The sequence below is a fragment of the Pipistrellus hanaki genome (assembly GCF_964339955.1).
Source record: "Pipistrellus hanaki genome assembly, chromosome: 20".
In the NCBI taxonomy this organism is placed as follows: Eukaryota; Metazoa; Chordata; class Mammalia; order Chiroptera; family Vespertilionidae; genus Pipistrellus; species Pipistrellus hanaki.
Genome location: NC_140522.1, coordinates 10085218 through 10104604, shown reverse-complemented (window position 1 = coordinate 10104604; position 19387 = coordinate 10085218). Strand labels below are relative to the sequence as shown.

General features: G+C 45.1%; 1 protein-coding gene and 1 long non-coding RNA gene across 2 annotated transcripts in view; one reads left to right on the top strand and one right to left on the bottom strand.

Annotated features, from left to right (window-relative positions):
* The window catches only part of SDCCAG8 (SHH signaling and ciliogenesis regulator SDCCAG8), a 191577-nt gene that overhangs the window by 67010 nt on the left and 105180 nt on the right, over window positions 1-19387 (bottom strand). Inside the window, exons 14-16 of the mRNA XM_084868881.1 lie at window positions 13882-14009; window positions 11540-11648; window positions 1948-2079 (exon numbers count right to left, since the gene is read on the bottom strand). Of these exons, the coding sequence (XP_084725007.1) occupies window positions 1948-2079; window positions 11540-11648; window positions 13882-14009 (369 nt within the window). The remainder of the gene's footprint in view (window positions 1-1947; window positions 2080-11539; window positions 11649-13881; window positions 14010-19387) is intronic.
* Window positions 17316-19387, top strand: part of LOC311614275 — a 198951-nt gene continuing 196879 nt past the window's right edge. Inside the window, exon 1 of the long non-coding RNA XR_014793617.1 lies at window positions 17316-17418. This is a non-coding gene — a long non-coding RNA (uncharacterized lncRNA). The remainder of the gene's footprint in view (window positions 17419-19387) is intronic.

Sequence of the window (19387 nt, the reverse complement as noted above, 5' to 3'; positions counted from 1 at the left end):
GAAACATCAATGAAAGAGAAACATCGATCAGCTGCCTCCTGCACAGCCCCCACTGGGGATATGCCTGAAACCAAGGCACATGCCCTTGACCGGAATCAAACCTGGGACCTTTCAGTCCGCAGGCCGACGCTCTATCCACTGAGCCAAACTGCTCAGGGCCTAAATATATTTTTGTAGAAATAACCAGTGATGTCCGTTCATTAAGCCCAATGACAGTAAATGTTTTAGACTGTGGGCCAATAGGTCATAGTCTCTGACTCAGCAGCTTCACCCTGACATTGTCGTGTGAAAACAGCCACAGACATGCAAGAGGCGAGCATGCCCAGGTCCCTGAGCCTCTCAGAAGGCTGTGGGCTGGGTGCAGTTTGCCAGTCCTGATATCAAGACTAGCAATCCCTTCCCTGTTGCTGACAGATTCATTTCAACTGTTACTTTCTCATTGAAACTTCAGGTCAGGACAATCCTCCTTATGGAATGTGCCTGCCCCACAAAGTACGTTTCTCTTTCATAGAACGGATCCTGACTGCCATCGATCAGATATTTACAAAATTCCTCACCAACATTCCTCTGCCCTATGAGGCCGGAAGCACTTCCCGTTTCCCAATGAGACTGGGAACGGTATTGACTTTGCTGTTATATTCCCAGTAGGTGGCGGAGAACACGACACGTGATGGCAATCAATAAATATTTGTCCAGTGAAGGACTGATGAGTTTGCTATCTGGCCCTCAGCTGGCAATCTCATCTTCCAGGGCCCATCTTCCCCGTCTGCACACGGTAGTGACACCAACAGCTCCTTCCCAGCTCTGTTTCACGGGAAGACAATAAGACAACACGTGTGAGAGCATTTGGGGAACTCGAGAGCACTATGCAATGTAATCCTTGGCCCTCTGGCTGAGAATGCTTTTTGGTTATATAAAGGCTGTAAGAACCAAGTCAGAATCCGAACGAAGACAACTGTGTGGACAGAGAGCACGTGTGGCCCCCAAGGCCCAAGATATTTTACTCTCTGGACCTTGCAGAAAACACCCAACTTCCTCCTCATCCCCCCTCCCCCCATCCAGCCCCCAACCAAAGGCTGACAGCTATGGTCATGTGTGACCTGTTCACTGAAATTTTTTTCCTGAAGAGTTCATCATTATGCAGACATTATAGATGACACCTCTACAGGAAACAAGGGGCTGTGTTTATTACAAAAAATACTGCACAGAAAAGGAAAGGAAAGGCAGAGGATGAAGATTCAAGTTGGAACTCTACACTTAACCTGCCACCTCAACTAAATCCATCCGTCTCTCTCAGCCTGCGTTTCTTCTTCTGGGAAAAGAGAGTAAAGGCCAGGATGCTATTGAGTAGATGGTCAGTATGATCCACGTGCTTTGTATATATTACATTGGATTTTTATATTCAACTGCATAGTAGGTATGGTTAGCCCTGATACAGATGAGAAACTGATGCTCAGAGAGGGTGGGTAACTTGCTCACAGCAACAGCCCTGGGGAGAACCAGAGGCAAACACTCGAAGTGCCACCTCTGCTTAGATATCGACCTTCTTAGGCCTACTGCGCAATTCATCTTACAAAAAGCCCACAAAACCTAACTTCTGGAGGAGAACTTTAGTAAAAGGCGAAAGATTTATGCGGTCTGAAGAGAAACCAGAGCATTGGAGGAGAACTTTAGAAGCTCCTCCATGTTACATTACCAAAGCACACCTTAAAGGGGACGGTTCTGTATTACATCTCCTCCCGTGTCTCTAGAGAACAGTTGCTCTCTGCCCTGTGTATTATAAGAGCCCACGCGGAGAAAGCATAAAGACATAAGAGTGTGGGGTTTTGAGCACGCCCCTTAAGTAGCCTAGCAATCGCGGGTTCTATTTATTGCACAGCGATTCCTAGTCTGTTTATGAACCAAACGGGTTTCTATGGCACAGAGTTGACAGTTAAAGCTTCTTACCTTTGCTTCATGATCTCATGGAGTCTCCCGTGCTGGACACACTGCTCCTCCAGCTCCTCGTTTCTTTCCTGCAACTTTTTCAGTTTTTCGTAGGCGTACTTCTTCTCCTGGCTGAGCTGGGCCACTGCAGATCTGGAGAAGTGAGAGCACAAACATAATAAAGGCTGGATGGAGGTTCTTACTGCTAGAGCATGTTGTGTTTTTTGTTTTTGTTTGTTTGTTTTTCTAAAATATATTTTATTGATTTTTTTACAGAGAGGAAGAGAGAGGGATAGAGAGTTAGAAACATCGATGAGAGAGAAACATCAATCAGCTGCCTCTTGCACACCCCCTACTGGGGATGTGCACACAACCAAGGTACATGCCCTTGACCGGAATCGAGCCTGGGACCTTTCAGTCCGCAGACCGATGCTCTATCCACTGAGCCAAACCGGTTTCCGCTAGAGCATGTTTTGATTGTATAACCTTGACATTGTCTGAAACTCCTATTTTAATCTAATAGTGCAAATAAAAATGTTATGTAAAGTAAAATATTTCAGAAATTATAGACTATCTGGAAGAGGGGTCTACGTGGCAGAGACTCGAGTGGCAGACAGATAAAGGGGTAACTATTCTAACAGAGATGGCTTCGCCAAGCAGACAACAATGATAATGATCAAACCCCTTTTAAAAAAAAGGCCATCGTTCATTTATCGAATATTTACTGAGTTGTCTATTTTAGGCCAGCAGCAGGCTGTTAATGGCGCAACCCCACATGTAATTTCTATAACAGAGAGTAGTTTCTTTTAAGTACCACAGCTAATTTAATGGCACACGATTAAAATCATATAGTTTCAAAAGGCATAATAATGACAACTGGCAGTCCTCCGCCCCTGGACCTCCTACCCAGCTGAGCGGTGACAAATCCTTTCAAAAATGTTAAAGCTATTTCTTCTGGTATTTTCTCTTTGTACTTCTTCATTTGCTTATAGTTCAATACCTCATATTTCATAAATTAAACATTTCTACTGATCCATTATGGTAGAGGAAGATTAAACTATTTTTTATATGCCCTCTACGCCCATCTCCACCTTGTCAATGTCATTATTAGCATTTTAACTTGTGGTTAGATTGTTATCAGTATTTATGTTATAAAGACTGCCTATGTATTGATCCTTGCTCTCTATGTGGTATATTATGATTACATTGGCATTTGTGTGCGTTTATTTTCCCCGAATGAGTGGGCTTCAGTGTAAGAGCAACTGAGCAGCAAGCTACCTTTTCCTGCGGGAGACTCCCAAAAGCAGTATCTGTACTCCTTTCCGCTGTGGCCTCTCTGTTTCTCAAGAGAAGGGGCCTCCAGTCTCCTGCCTCGTGTGTACAACCTGGCTGTCAGTGGCCTAGGGGCTGGGTGGAAGTGGAGGGTGGGGAGCTCACCTTTCAAAATGCAGGCTTCCTCCTAATCCCTCTATTCTAACGTCAGCGCCCCTATTTTAACCAGCGCCTGCTGGTTGACTCTCTTCAGAGAAGATGCCTCTAGTTTTCCGGGTGGAAGAGGGACAGTTACACCTGACTTCATGGGGGAAAGGGGGGTGAAACTGTCCATTTAGGTTTCAGTCCTTGTACCACACCTGCCTTCCAAGGTTGTCTGGCATCCTGAGAGCTTTGCTACACCAGGGACCATGCCCCCAACCTTCCCCCTGTCTTCACACATTTCATTTGGGACTGTGGCTGTCTACTCCAATGATGACTGATGTCCCTATTCAGTGTCTTCGATGACTAAACTACCTCAAATCTCAAAATGTGAAGATCAGAAAGATGTCTGTCCAAGAGAAATCGTATCCTTGTCCTTCTTTGGATTTAACATGGTTCCCACCACCAGCATCTCTTCCTGGTTAGAACAGAGAGTTTAAAACTCTTGCATGTTAAATGATGAGTTAACAACTGGCTCGTTTCTTGAAGTAAGACTTGCTGTAAAATGATTTCCCTCCAAAGAAAGGATTCCTCCATTAGGAGAGAAAGCCTGCCGTTGGTGGTGAAGAAAAGCTTTAACTTTGCTAACGGGATTCACCCCAGGACCCGGCTGCTTCCACGGGGGAAGCCATCTCTCACCTTTAGTTCACCTCCGTCCTGTTTTGTTCTCATCTTGGTTCACCTGTCACGTCGCAGGGAGCTCGCCCTGATTAATACCTAGCGGTTCTCAATATGTCAGCACGTTTTCTGAAGCTACCTCTCGCTTTTATGCATGCATTAGCCTCTAATTTATTCCTCAAAGCTGTGCTCTAGGCCTCATCTTCCTTACTAGATTATACATAGGGGCATGGATTATCTCATTTTCAAGCTCAAACACTCAACCTACGTTTGCTTCTCCTAATAAGAATTTACTGATATTTGAAATAGCCTAAATGAATTAATGACTTACATGTCTCCTTTCAAAAATCACATGCAATATAAGAATTAGGGGCAGTTTTCTAAGAAATCGTTAACTTTGTTTTCTCCCAAGACTAGTACCTCCTATCAAAATATGCACTATGCACTAAAATAAAATTCTGAAAGAACAAAAATAAATAAATCCATAAACCAAATTAGGAAAAAAATGCAGAATAATAATTATCTATTTTTAGGTACTTTTCCAGAACAAAAGTCACTTTTTAAAAAGAAAAACCACAATGGAAACATAGATTTTATAATATAAAAATATAGCTCTAACTGGTTTGGCTCAGTGGATAGAGCATTGGCCTGTGGACTCAAGAGTCCCAAGTTTGATTGCGGTCAAGGGCATGTACGTTGGTTGCGGGCACATCCCCAGTTGGGGGTATATAGGAGGCAGCCGATCAATGTTTCTCTCTCTCTTCCTCTCCCTTCTAAGTCTCTCAAAAACCAATAAAACCATATTAAAAATATGATGCTGATAAGACAGGAATTCCACTTTATAATTAAAAATATACTTTGGCCTGTGTACCACATATTAATATGAATTATCTCTATCTCTCAGTGTCAGGATTAGGAAATAAATTTTGCTTCTTTCCCCAGACTTTCTGAATTTTTACAATGGGCATGTATTTAAAACAAAAAGATAAAGTCACTTTTGTTTTTTAAAAAATTCATAAAAGCAAAAAGAACTGAGAGCAAGTTTTTGAAAATTTACAAAAAGGAACTGGAAACACACAAGATGAAACGAAGGAAGATTAGAGATGTTATTTAATAAAGTGCTATCCCCACTCTCCATCATAGTCTAATTAAAAAAAAAAAGTACAAGTGATATGAAAAATAGTCCCAGAGGAGGAAACAAATGGCCAATAGACATTTATAAAGTATTCAATTTTGCTATTATTCAGAGAAATCCATAATAAGACCAGATTACAGTCACATATTTATTGCATGCCTATTCTATGCCAGATAGTGAAATCCATCCTTTATATTAATGGTCTCGATGAATCCTACAATGTAAGTGTTTATTTCCTTTTCCTGGACAGGCAAACACGATTTAATGATTTGCCTAAAGTCCAATGGCCATTAGCCAAGCTCAGGCACAAACATAGGTCTCTCTTGAAGGGTGGTGCTACCCACTGTGCAAACTGCCTCTCACTTTTTAAATTTAATGTCTCACTTCGCTCATGGATATGTGAACATATACACCACGAGCAGAATTCATTTAGGACTTAACACAGTAACACACATTAATAGTTTTTCAGGGGTTCATAGTCTTTGGACCAAAATAATCCCCGTATAGGCTTCTCCGCTAACAGAATCATCAAAAATTCAGATTTATGTACAGAATTATCATTCTATTATTCATCACCGTTAAAAATTGGAAACATCTTAAATGTCTTGTGCATACAAATGATTCAATTAAAATCATAGTTCCAAAGCGTTTCGTGATCTAGAAAAATGTTCATGAGGCAACAGTAAGTGAAAGAGCGGAGTACAAACTGTATTGATAGTGTAAGCTCATTCACAATATAAATGTGGGCTTACAGACACATTTACATGCTCGCAGGAAATTAATCATAGTTAGCTGGATGGTACTGTCACAGAACGTGCCTTCTTTAATTCATCTTTGCATTTGCATCTAAATGCCCTATTTTGAGAACGCATACTCCTAGAGTCACACAAATATAAGTGTCATTAGTATCGTACATCTTACTACCAGGTATTTTATTGCTGCAATATTTTTTTCTGCTTTGCATATTTTTGGAGCTTCCCCCCCCCCCTTTATTTATAATGATAATTTGCCTACCAACTTCCAATGTTCAAAAAGAATTTGATAAATGGACATGGACATGATCTTTTATCTGCCTTGAGCCAGTGGTATATCGAATGAAAGGATAGTACGCAAAGTTGAAAGAGTAAACCTACAAGTTTCTGGATTAGTCTGAGATCACATCTGTGGCAGGATTATTCTAGTGTCACACAAAAGGGTAATTGACTTTAATCCACTTTAATAGAAAATGTAGGTGAATTCTGGCTTTACAGAAGCATGAACTTGCCCTTGCATTTTTATATACCAGCAATAGTGTGTAATTGCATTGGCATGAAATATAGTATTTTGCTATCATTAGGATTATAGCGATAATTGCTTTTTAAGAGAAAACATGACCCCCGGTTTTTTATTCTTTTAGATTCTCATTTGACTTTTGGTAACAATTAGCAGAGTCTGACACCAGTTCTCCTCTTACAGAATATAATTTCTGTCGCATCTAAACACGCAGAAAAAAAAACTAGTTCAGCCGGGTGTGTGTTCTTTACTTCAATTAAACTCACACAGTTGGATACCTCCCGTTGCCAAAACAGTAATATAATTTATACATTATAGTCCACACAGTAAAACTCCACTAAAAGTCATTTAACAATATTTATAACGCCATAAAGTACAGTGTTAAAATATATGAACTGCAATATGTACCGAAATTATAAAATTTGTTTCTCATCATCAGTGATTAAAACCGGGATCATTGCTCTAGCCTCAATACCCACAACCCTGGTGGCAGATTAGGATTCAAATCTTAATGATCAATTTACAATTAACAAGATAGAAGTGAAACAAATTAAACCAACCATTATATATAACGAGACCCGGCGGACTCCCATTGTTCCTCTTAATTACAAAACGCAGATCACAAATCCACGACGGGCAGAGGGTTCGACACCGCTCCGCCAGCCCGGCAACCTGGGGAGTGACAGTGATGGAGGAGAAAGAACAGAAGCAAAACCCTGCCGCCCAGTTCTGCGCTCTACATCCTGTTCTTTACGACATAGGAGTGTGGAGAGGCTAAACCCCAGCAGGTGCTCAGGCCATGGCCACGGCCATGGGCCAGGCCCCCTCCAGCCGGCCCCAGCCTCATGGGCATCCCAGGCTCTTAGGGCCATGTGTCTGGAAGGGGGGACCTTCTTACATGTGGACAAAGCAAAATCGCACTTGCAAGAAGGTATTTAAAAATCTCCGCTTCCCAAGTTCAAAAACTCCCCTGCCCCTGCTGGGAGAACTGTCAGCGCCTGGGGAACCAAGGGGGAGGGGAGCTGAGGGTATCCGAGCTTCGGGGAGCATCAGCCAGAATGTCTGCCTGGTGTTAACGGAAAGGAAACGACGGATTCTCCTGTTTTGGCGGTCAAACACAGCGGGACAGAAAGCCCCAGACATGCCAGTCACAGGCCCCGGGTTAGGGACCTGCAGCAGCAGCAGCAGCGGCATGGAATATGCAAGGTGCTAATGACAGGGCCTCAGAGAACAGAAGCAATCCGCACCACTACTGGGAGAAACACACACACCAGACACACACACACACACATGCACACACACACACATGCACACACACGCCACACACGCACACACACGCACACACACATACATGCACACCGCTTCCGAACGCCTCCCGTGAGGCTGGGGTAGGGAGGCAGAGTGTACAGGCCCTGCTGGCCCCAGCTGTCACTTTCCTGCTCATTCTGCACAGGCTCCAGTCACGTGACAGGTCTGTGCGTAAAGAGAAAGCTTGTTTCACATGGAAGGAACCCATCATCGGTGTAGTGTGGGGTTTTGGATAACATGAAACTCTCAGAGAGATGCCACTAAGAAAAGTTAGATGCCACTAAGAAATGTGCTTTCAGTTGTTGGTAGACACGAAATTAAATACACCTACTTTCAGGAAAAATCTTACCGTAGAAATCAGAAGCAAACTTGGATTGAATGTACCACATGGTTCAAATAGTCATTCTGGAGACTGAGTTCCAAACAACACTCTAAGATCTCACCTCAGAGTTCAGGGGAAATGGCTTATCCCTGAAGTTTAGGGAGTTTAATAAGTTTATAATTTTTATTTCAAAAGGAACAGTCCAAGCTCTTCAAGTTTTAAGGGTGGTTTCAAAGCAGAAAGCAGTATCAAAGTGGAATGTTATATTTTGCATGGATTTTGAAAATCTCATAGTCTTTACATCAAGCCAGGGGGAATGAGGCTGGATCGAGAAATTTAAGAGTAAACAAACAAACAAACAAAAAATAACTCTAAAATCACAATTTTCCCTGTGTATTATATTCTTATGAGACACATGAGATACGTATTTTATAAAGCTGAGAAGCCTTTTAAAGTTTTTAAAGGAACAAGCCCTCGCCAGTTTGGCTCAGTGGATAGAGCACCGGCCTGTAGACTGGAGGGTCCCAGCTTCGATTCCAGTCAAGGGCGCATGCCTGAGTTGTGGGCTCAATCCCCAGTTGGGAGCGTGCAGAAGGCAGCCCATCAATGATTCTCTCTAATCATTGATGTTTCTCTCTCTCTCCCTCTTCCTTTCTCTCTGAAATCAATAAAGAAATATATTTTTTAAAAGTAAAATAAAATACTGCACTTGTAAGAAAGATCTTCGGCTCTGGAATCAGCAATACCTATAATCAATAAGCAACCACAAAGCAATCTTAAAATATGATATTGCAAATCCCAGATCAATACAATTTTTCTTAAATCATATAATTCAGTTGGTTCGTTCCTAACAATTACTTATGCTTGGATTTATGTGAGGCAAATGAAACATTTCTGGTCAAGAAGAGCTCCTGTTGATATTTTATGACAAAATCACGTGTGTTTCCTTGCCAGACTTCCTGAAAAGAGCTGGCACTGTGGGTCCTGGGCCTTCCCCTACCCAAACAAGATATTAAATTCGTATTTGCAGCCCGGCCAATGTGGCTCAGTGGTTGAGCATCCACCTATGAACCAGGAGGTCAGGGTTCAATTCCCCGTCAGGGCACATGCCTGGGTTGTGGGTTCCATCCCCAGGGTGGGGGCGTGCAGGAGGCAGCTGATCAATGATTCTCTCTCATCCTTGATGTTTCTCTCTCTCTCCCTCTCCCTTCCTCTCTGAGATCAATAATTGCTATTTGCTGAGAAGGAGCACATGCCAGAGCGGTTCTCAGTGGCTGTAGGAGCCTCTGCCTGCCTAAGGGCAGAGAGAACTGGAGTCATAAGCCTCCATACTGCCCAAACAACCAGGGGTGGGAATTTTTTTTTATTTATTTAATATATTTTATTGATTTTTTACAGAGAGGAAGAGAGAGGGATAGAAAGTTAGAAATATTGATGAGAGAGAGTCATCGATCAGCTGCTGCTTGCACACCCCCTACTGGGGATGTGCCTGTAACCAAGGTACATGCCCTAGACCAGATTCGAACCTGGGACCTTTCAGTCCACAGACGGATGTTCTATCCACTGAGCCAAACCGGTTTCGGCAGGGGTGGGGATTCTAACGCTAAGCCAGCTCACTGATGGAGGAACCCAGGTCGGGCTCAGAGTGGTCAGATGCTCTGATCCACCCAGAAACCTTTCTGAATGAGACACCTGAGTCAGTAGACCAGCTTGCTGGGCCAGATCGCTTGCTCTGTGCACATCTAAGTGAGTTTCAGAAAAATACAGAAGGTAAGATATGCAGGTGACTTTCTCCTTAGGTCAGTGGCCGGCAAACCGTGGCTCACAAGCCACAGGGCCCTTGAGTGTGGCTCTTCCACAAAATTCCACAAAATATCATGGCCTGGGAAAGTCTATTTTGAAAAAGTGGCGTTAGAAGAAGTTTAAGTTTAAACAATTTGGCTCTCAAAAAAACACTTCGATCATTGTACTCTTGATATTTGGCTCTGTGGACTAATGAGTTTGCCGACCACTGCCTTAGGTTATAGTGTAATGTCACATTTGATATCTAGCTAGCTACATGAATGTTGCCTTTGATAGTTCAATTCAAAAGATGCTGTCCAACAGCGCTCGTTTACAAGAGAGAACCCCTGCTCAAACAGGTCAAATAAACTTCTCTGAGATAACAGTTCTTGTCAGGGCTGAGGTGGGAACTCAGGCTTATTACAATGTGGAATATAAAACCATTCATTCATTGAGATAATCCGATGAGAAAGTGTGTGTGCAGGAAAATTTCAATAAGACCCCAATCAGTGCGTTTCTAAAGAACTAGAGTACATATAAAATGCATGCTGGCTATCTCATTAACATAAAATACTTTTAGAAAGAGAAGGAAAGGATGGTTTTAGCTTATCGATTACAAAGTATCACCTTTCGTTTTATAGATACACATTTCAACTATTATTTTTGGACCTAAAAGTGGCGTGTGTGTGTGTGTGTGTGTGTGTGTGTGTGTGTGTGTGTGTAAAGAGAACTGTGGTGATGAATGAAAATGTCACACATAACAACGTAAGGCCTGAAAACTGCTTGACTCGTCTGCATCCATTGTTAGAAGTTTGCCATCTTGACCTTTGTGTTGTGAAATTTCACAGTTTTCGATCCTAACCATTACGAAAGTCAAATAACAACACAGATTCATAATTACAAGAAAAAAAAACAAAACACCCAGGTGTCTGTATGGACAGCTAAGAAGATATTCAGAGAATACAGAGAAAATATTTCCCAAGAAATATATCGCCATACACAGGAGTCCGACCTTACCCATGGGGATATGTTCCAAGACCCCAGTGGATGCTTAAAAAATCTGTTTCTTCGTGTGCATTCAGACCTTTGATAAAATTTAATTTATAAGTTGGGCACAGTAAGAGATGGATAATAACTATTATAAAATAAAATAATTATAATAATATCCTATAATAAAAGCCATGTGACTGTGGTCTCTTTCACTTTCCCCATCTCTCAAAATGCCTCATTAGACTGTGGTCCCCTTTCTCTTACAGGAAGCACTTACAGCTTCTCTGTGGTGTGTCCGAATTGCCAGCAGCTCTAGTTTGGTGCTTTGGGGCCATCATTCAGTAAAATAAAGGTGATAGCCCAGCCGGTGTGGCTCAGTGGTTAAGCATCAACCTATGAACCAGGAGGTCGAGGTTCGATTCCCAATCAGGGCACAAGCCTGGGTTATGGGTTCGGTCCCCAGTAGGGGGCGTGCAGGAGGCAGCCGATCAATGATTCTCTCTCATCATTGATGTCTCTCTCTCTCCCTCTCCCATCCTCTCTGAAATCAATAAAAATATATATGTAAAAAAAGAGTAAAACTATGAACAAGGTGGGACTACTGTATCTAATTTTGACATTCGACTGTAAAATAGTGGAAATGCTGTCCTTTAAAGAAAAGTTACAGAATTTAAACCAACAGCGCTCGGGAAGTATCATATAATAGCACCTACCTGCTCTTCTGAGAGATCTGTTCCAGTTTCCTGGCTAACGTAGAGCACTCTTCCTTTAACTTGGTCAAAAATGCGTTCTGGGAGGTCAGCAAGGAGTACTGCTCACTTTCTAGAAATAACAATACCCCCCCACCAACAGGACATGTTTATGGCTGTGGCTTTGCAGTGCTTCCATATGTAGACGGTAAACGCGCTAAGACGCTACCCACATCCCATATGCTACGAGGTCACGTTCAATGTCCCCAGTCAAAGGGCCGCCTACCTGGTGAGACTCTGAATCTTGGGAGACATCTACTTTTCGAATCATTGCTCACCAGAAACATTTCTGATCACACCAGCATGGTGTAAGGTTTCAACATGTTACCAGATTACCCAATACCCTGGTGGAGTATTGGGTATAGGCTTATATCTTGCCATATGCAAGCTATGGGGTATTTTTTATTTGGACAATTTTACTATAAAGTGTCCAGAATTATGACAATCAGAAAACGGAGGTATTGAGGAACTCCCTTTATGCTGTCATTCATGCTTGAGGTCCCCTGTCTGCTCACATATCCCATTACCCACCCTCTCAACCTTCATAACCCTTTGTCCTTACGAAGGTGAAATGGGTCATTTGATTTCACTGTCAACAGTATGAGCTTCACTGAAGATCTGGTTAAAGAAATAGAAGCGAGTGTGGCACTTTTGTGCAATCTAAGAGCAAGTGTTAAGATGGTTCTAACATAAGGTGACCAGACGTCCTGCTTTTGGCAGGACAGTCCCGATTTTCCAAAAATCAGAACTGTTTTAAAACGCCGAGGGACGCGGGACAGACAAATTGTTAAAAATCGGGACTGTCCCGCCAGAAGCGGGACATCTGATCACTTTATTCTAACAGTGACATAATCTTATATGCTCGCAGATCTGCCCAACTCCCTGAGCCCAAGGATCCTGCCAGCAGTGGAGGCAAGCCGTAACTTAGCCCCCAACTTCTTCCTTATTTCTTTTCATGGAAAACATCTAAAAAGTCTGGTGAATTTTCATTTTTATCTGGACAAATGCTGTTAGGAGGAAGTCTCTATTAGGTTGCTGGAGGAAATTGCGTGACTCAATGCAACGTTTACCTCTTCGTAAGTAAAGAGATTATTCAATGAAGGGCGCGTTAGCGATGTTTCCTCTTATAATGGGCAGTAAGGTTTGGACCAGGCCATCAGACACAGTGGACATTAAATCAGGTGAAAATCGCCTTTAAGTGTGAGGCTTCCGTTTCTTTTCCATTTTAGCAGAAAGCTCTTTGAGCAAAATAAATCAAAAGCACTGGAGAGTAAGCCACCTTTTCCTGCAAGAGGCGGATCAATGGAACGTCTGTTTTTTGCGGGGACCATCGGCCTGGGGTGGAATGATAATGAGTGTGGCCGCCTTGTTGTGACTGACACCACCGTCTGCGAACACACAACTCGCAAGTGACAAGGCCCGAGTCGCACACGGCCAGTTTCCAAGTGCAATTTTACTTTCAAATCAAAGGTAAGGAGTTGCCGGCCAACTGGGCCTGCAGGATCGTGCCAACGCGATGAGGATGAGAGATGGCAATTTTTAGCCGAGCCGCCAGCTGTGGCCGAGGCCCCGTATCCGTGCATTGCAGCAGCGGTTGTGAGAACTTGAAGAATGCATCGGATTAAACGTCGCCAGCAACTGGGAGGGGGAAGGAGGCAGGGGCGGCGGCGTGCAAATGCTAAAAATGTTCGAAGCCTCAAAGATTAAATAAAGGGACGGATTCCATTTGGAGCCGCTGAATGGCATCCAGCTGCGACAGGGAATTAAGAGCCGATTAATGGCGAGGGCTCTTCCCCCCGTTTGGATGGGGACGCGGACTCATTAGGCTGTTAGGGGCGCCCTAATGCGCGTCCTGCGGGGGCCGCTCTGTGCTGTTCCGGGGACCTTTCACGGGGGGAGCTCGGAGCGCTTCCCGCGGCGCCTCGGATGCTATTTTCTCTCCGCGGCATGTGTGCCCGCCGAGCCCGGCCAACAGCAGCGAGCCCTTTGTGTTTCCGCTTTGTTGTGGTCCCGCTCAGCTTTTCCGTCCCTCGCACACAGGTAAATAAACTCATAATCCAGATGGTGCAGCAGATGTGAGAGCAGCACTCCGAAATCAACCAGACCGTGGGCACCGCTTCCCGCGTTCCCGTTTAAACGCTAACTAATATGTAATCCGGAGTCTCCGGGGCGGGGAGCATCTGCTCCCTTCGGCCAGCCAAAGGTTACAGGTGTTCCTGATGTCATTTCACAGTGAGGCGTGGGCCCGGTTGGCGGGTGCCGGCCGGCTCGGACCCCCCCATCGGCCCCCCCGGCCCCCCACCTACCGGTCCTGTCATGCTGGGCCTCCATGTGCTGCATCTTCTGCGTCAGCTCCTGCTGCCTTTGCTGGGCCTGAAGGGCTTGGGCCTTGGCTTCGCCACTGAGGCTCTGCTGAATGCTCTCTTTTTCCAGTCTGCGGGGCAGGGAGGAGACGGGGTTTAGTCTACAGATGCACGCATGCACCCCCGTTCCTTCCCCCCCGCGGGCCACGGGGAGCTGAGATGCAGGAAATCGTTCAGCCTAAGGAACAATAGTCTTGCCAAAAGCGGTGTGGCTCAGTGGATAGAGAGTCGGCCTGAGGACTGAAGGGTCCCAGGTTCGATTCCAGTCAAGGGCATGGACCTTGGTTGCGGGCACATCCCCAGTAGGGGGCATGCAGGAGGCAGCTGATGGTTGATTCTCTGTCATCGATGTTTCTGACTCTCTATCCCTCTCTCTTCCTCTCTGCAAAATATCAATAAAATATATTTTTAAAAAAAGAAAAGAAAGAATAGTCTTTCCACTCCCCTTCCACCCAACCCCCCCTCCCTCCTGCCCCTGCAATTAGGGGGGAAATCTGAAGGACCTTTCAGGCAATGTGAATACATCCTGTCCACCCAAATGGACTCAGGACTCAACTATCAACATCAAAAAATCGTGACAACTGAGGGATGGTATTTTGTAACCTTGTTGAAACACGAACGCCTTCTGCCATAACTTTTTCTTGAATCCTCACCCGAGGATATTTCCCATGGATTTTTAAAGAGAGTAGAAGAGAGGGAGAGGCAGAGAGAAACACTGATGTGAGAGAAGCGCATCAACTGGTTGCCACCTGCACGAGCCCCGCCCAGAGCCCAGGCCTGGGAGGAGCCTGAAACCGAGGGACGTGCCCTTAACCGGAATCGAACCCGGGACCCTTTGGTCCGCAGGCCGATGCCCTATCCACTGAGCCACACAGCCAGGGCTGCTTTAGCATTACTCATGTTGTGAAGCCCTGGTGGGTTTTTCCTCTGATGCCTGGTTCCTATTTCCCAGAGACCCTGGAGCTGAAGGAACAGCAGGCTCAGTGCACGCAGACTGGGATTCTGGAACGAAGCTTTGCAGGCCGCTTCTACTTCCTCCCAAATGAAAACGGAAGCTCAGACGTAACGGCAGAGCGTCTATCCAGATTCTAGAGGCAAGTCAAAGATTCTGCGGCCCCACATGCATGTTTTGTGGAATATTCTCACATATCACCCATGTCATGTGAACATGTATGAAATGAGTAACTTGCCCAGCACTCCATAATAAAATCCCCTCTGAGTCACACAGAGAGAGACTGCAGGCTCAGGCACTTTGTAAACTCTAAAGACTATCGCCCGCCCTCTGTGATTGGACGGTGACCCGTCCATTGGGCCTGATGGGCCCGCTCCAATCACAGTGGCTCCTGAAGAGAGAAACTTCTGAACAACTAAAACCTGAGGATGCAAAGGATCTAATGGCAGGAGGCACTGTGGATGCTGACACTGGGTGTGCGCACCCCCACCTCCACACACATGTGTGCTCATGTACTAACACATGCTCACACACACATACACACGCACACACACAAGCTAACACACACGTTTACACACTCCCACATGCTTACACATACATGCTCTCACACACTCACATACAAACACATGCTCACACATGCTCACACACTCACATATACATGCCCCCCACATTCACATACACGTGTGCTCAAGTGCACACACACACATTTACATACACATACACACCCAAGCTCACATACACACTCGCAAATGCTTACATACAGACACCCTCACACTCACATACACACACATGCTCATACACTCACATACACACGCACACCCAAGCTCGCATACACATACTCATACATGCTTACACAAATGAGCCCACTCACATACACATGCTCACACACACACATGCTCATGCACATGCTCACACATTCACATACACACACATGTCCGACTCCCCCCCCCACACACACACACACTCACACATTAGGTTGGTTCTTCATACTAAATCTGGGTGAGATGGAGGGTTAATTGAGGGTTTCCTTCAATTAACCAGCTTAGCTCTTCCCAGCACCCATCCCCCTGTGGGCCCCTCTCCTCCACGCTGCTTCCGTTCACTGACTGAGATACTGACGGCCTGGCCTCTGCCAAACCGGAAATCAACAATTCCTAAAGTGTGTCTACTGGTGCACGGACCCCTGTGGAACCTCCATTGGCTGGCTTCTAATTACAGAGCCGCAGAAGGAAAGCCGGCACCGAGGCCGGTCACCGCGGGTGGCAGTGGGGTGGTGGAAAATTCCAGAAGGAAAACACACCCACGCCTCACCCAGGCGGAACCACCAGGGGTCCTCCCTCATGTGAGCCTTTCCGGTGTTTCCAAATGACGTCACCCCCTTGGATGTGCTCCAAGGCCTGGCCTCACGCTCCATCCAAACTCCCACTGTATTTGTCAAATGGACGTACACTTTCCTCCCTAGTCACACCATGTGCTTTCTTTCTTTCTTTTTTTTTAAATATATTTTTATTGATTTTTCACAGAGAGGAAGGGAGAGGGATAGAGAGCTAGAAACATCAATGAGAGAGATACAACAACCAGCTGCCTCCTGCACACCCCCCACCAGGGGATGTGCCCATAACCAATGTACATGCTCTTGACCGGAATTGAACCCAGGACCTTTCAGTTCGCAGGCCAACGCTCTATCCACTGAGCCAAACTGGTTTCGGCACACAAACCGTGTGCTTTCCGGCCACGGATCACTGCACGTGTCTCTCTCTGTTTTCCTTTAAAAAAACAAAACAAAACAACAACAAAAAACACCACATGTATATATTTTATTGATTTTTTTTTTTTACAGAGAGGAAGAGAGAGGGATAGAGAGTTAGAAACATCGATGAGAGAGAATCATCCATCAGCTGCCTCTTGCACGCCCCCCACTGGGGATGTGCCTGCAATCAAGGTACATGCCCTTGACTGGAATGGAACCTGGGACCTTTCAGTCCGCAGGCCGATGCTCTATCCACTGAGCCACACTGGTTTTGGCACGTCTGCCTTCTTTGTCATCATTGTCTCTGTCCCCTGAGCTAGGCTCAATCCTGGGCACCTGGTGCATAGGAAACGGGCAGCAAGAGCTTCTTGAAAGGCTGTCCTTCTGCCCTGAGCAAGGGGGACGGGGGTGGGGTGGAGGGAGGGGCGGCTGGAGTCTTGAAGTGGGGCCGGAGGGCCTGTGCAAGTCTTAGATGAGGAGGCAAACACTGTGTTTGCAGAGTGGCTGAGAGAGGCAGCTCTCATGGCTTGGCAGCTGGGGGTACAGGCAGCTGGTGCTACTGAGAGCATCGTGGGCTTCCATGGAGTAACACCCCCACTCAGACCCCGTTTAACTGGGGGTACAGGCAGGGAGACACGGGCTCTGTGATCCCTAATAACCGGGTGACCATAAGCCAAAACCGGTTTGGCTCAGTGGATAGAGTGTCGGCCTGCAGACTGAAAGGTCCCAGGTTCGATTCTGGTCAAGGGCATGTACCTTGGTTGTGGGCACATCCCCAGTGGGGGGTGTGCAAGAGGCAGCTGATCGATGATTCTCTCTCACCGATGTTTCTAGCTCTCTATCCCTCTCCCTTCCTCTCTGTGGAAAATCAATAAAATAAAACAAATTAAAAAAAAGATGCGTTGTTAAAACCAATACCATCTGGAGAGGGGGAAGGAGGAAGGATTAATAATGACACAGAGGCAACTGTCATCGGGACGCCCCTTTGCAAACTGGGGATCAACTTCTATTTTTTCAATCCTTGTTCAACGTTCACTCTATTTGAAACTACACGTTGTATTTTTCAAGGCAGAAAACTTGGCACATGTTTGCTTTCCTTCCTCCTTCCTCTCCCTTCCTTCTATGTTGCCTTCTCCTTGCAGGTTTGTTCCGACTTAGCAGATTTTCTATGAAACCTTAAAAGGCTAGAATTGAAAGGGAATCTCAAATCTGTTTAATCAAAACCTGTCCTGTTATAGTTGAAAATAAAAGAGGATCCTAAATAATTCGAAATCTGCTCAAAGGTCATGTTTTAAGCGATATAAAGGCAGAAGTGAAATTGAAATATTTTGATTTAGGGAAACCTATTTTTTGTTAAAATATATTTTTATTGACTTCAGAGAGGAAGGGAGATGGAGAGAGAGAAACATCAATGATGAGAGAGAATCACTGGTTGGCTGTTTCCACATGCCCCACACTGGGGATGGAGCCCACAACCTGGGCATGTGCCCTGACCGGGAATTGAACCATGACCTCTTGGTTCATAGGTTGACTCTCAACCACTAACCTACAATGGCTGGATGGGAAACCATTTTATAACCATTATAAACCATTTATAATTTTATATGTGGTTTGCGAGCCACAGTTTGCTGACCACTGGTCTAGTAAGGAAAACTAACAAGAGAGAACAAGTAAAACGGTGTGATGCCAGCTGGGATGGCTCAGTGGTTGAGCGCCAACCTATGGAACCAGGAGGTCATAGTTCAAGTCCCAGTCAGGGCACATGCCCGGGTTGTGGGCTTGATCACCACTGTGGGGTGTGCAGGAGTCAACTGATCAATATTATCATAATTGATGTTTCTTTCTCTCTCTCCATTTCCCTTCTTCTCTGAAATATATATATATGTGTGTGTGTGTATATATATGTATATATATATATATATATGTGTGTGTGTGTGTGTATATGTATATATATATATTTAATGGTATGGTAGCCCTGCTGGTGTATCTCAGTGGTTGACTTATGAGCTAGGAGGTCAAGGTTTGATCCTCAGTGTGGGGTGTGCAGGAGGCAATCAATCAATGATTCTTTCTCATCATGGATGTTTCTCTCTCTCTCACTCCCTTCCTCTCTGAAATAAGTAAAAATGTTTTTAAAACACTAATAAAAAAACAACCACCATAGTATGGTAAATACTAAAATGGGCTAAACTCCTGCTCTCATACAGGTGGGTAGGATGGGAGCTGGAGAGGGAGGGCTTCAGGAAGCTTAAAAAAATTAGAGGATTAAGATGAGGTGTAATTGGCCAAAACAGGTTTGGCTCAGTGGATAAAGCCTCGGCCTGCGGACTGAAGGGTCCTAGGTTTGATTCCGGTGAAGGGCATGTACCTTGGTTGCGGGCACATGCCCAGTAGGGGGTGTGCAAGAGGCAGCTGATTGATGTTTCTCTTCATTGATGTTTCTAACTCTCTATCCCTCTCTCTTCCTCTCTGTAAAAAGTCAATAAAAATATATTTTAAATTTAAAAAAATGCGGTGTAGTTGGCCACAGAAGGCACCAGAAGGACACTGCTACCAGTGAAGTGGGCAACCATGCAAAGACCCAGGGAGGAGAGCCAGCCAGGAGCCGCTGAAAAACTGCAACAGCTCTGGCCAGACTGGGGGCTGGGTATGCACATTGTGGGGTGAAGCGAGCACTTGGCGGAGGGGGGACAGAGGAAAGAAGAGACGGGAGGTGCAGGCAGGGGCCAGGACACGCAGCTATTTCT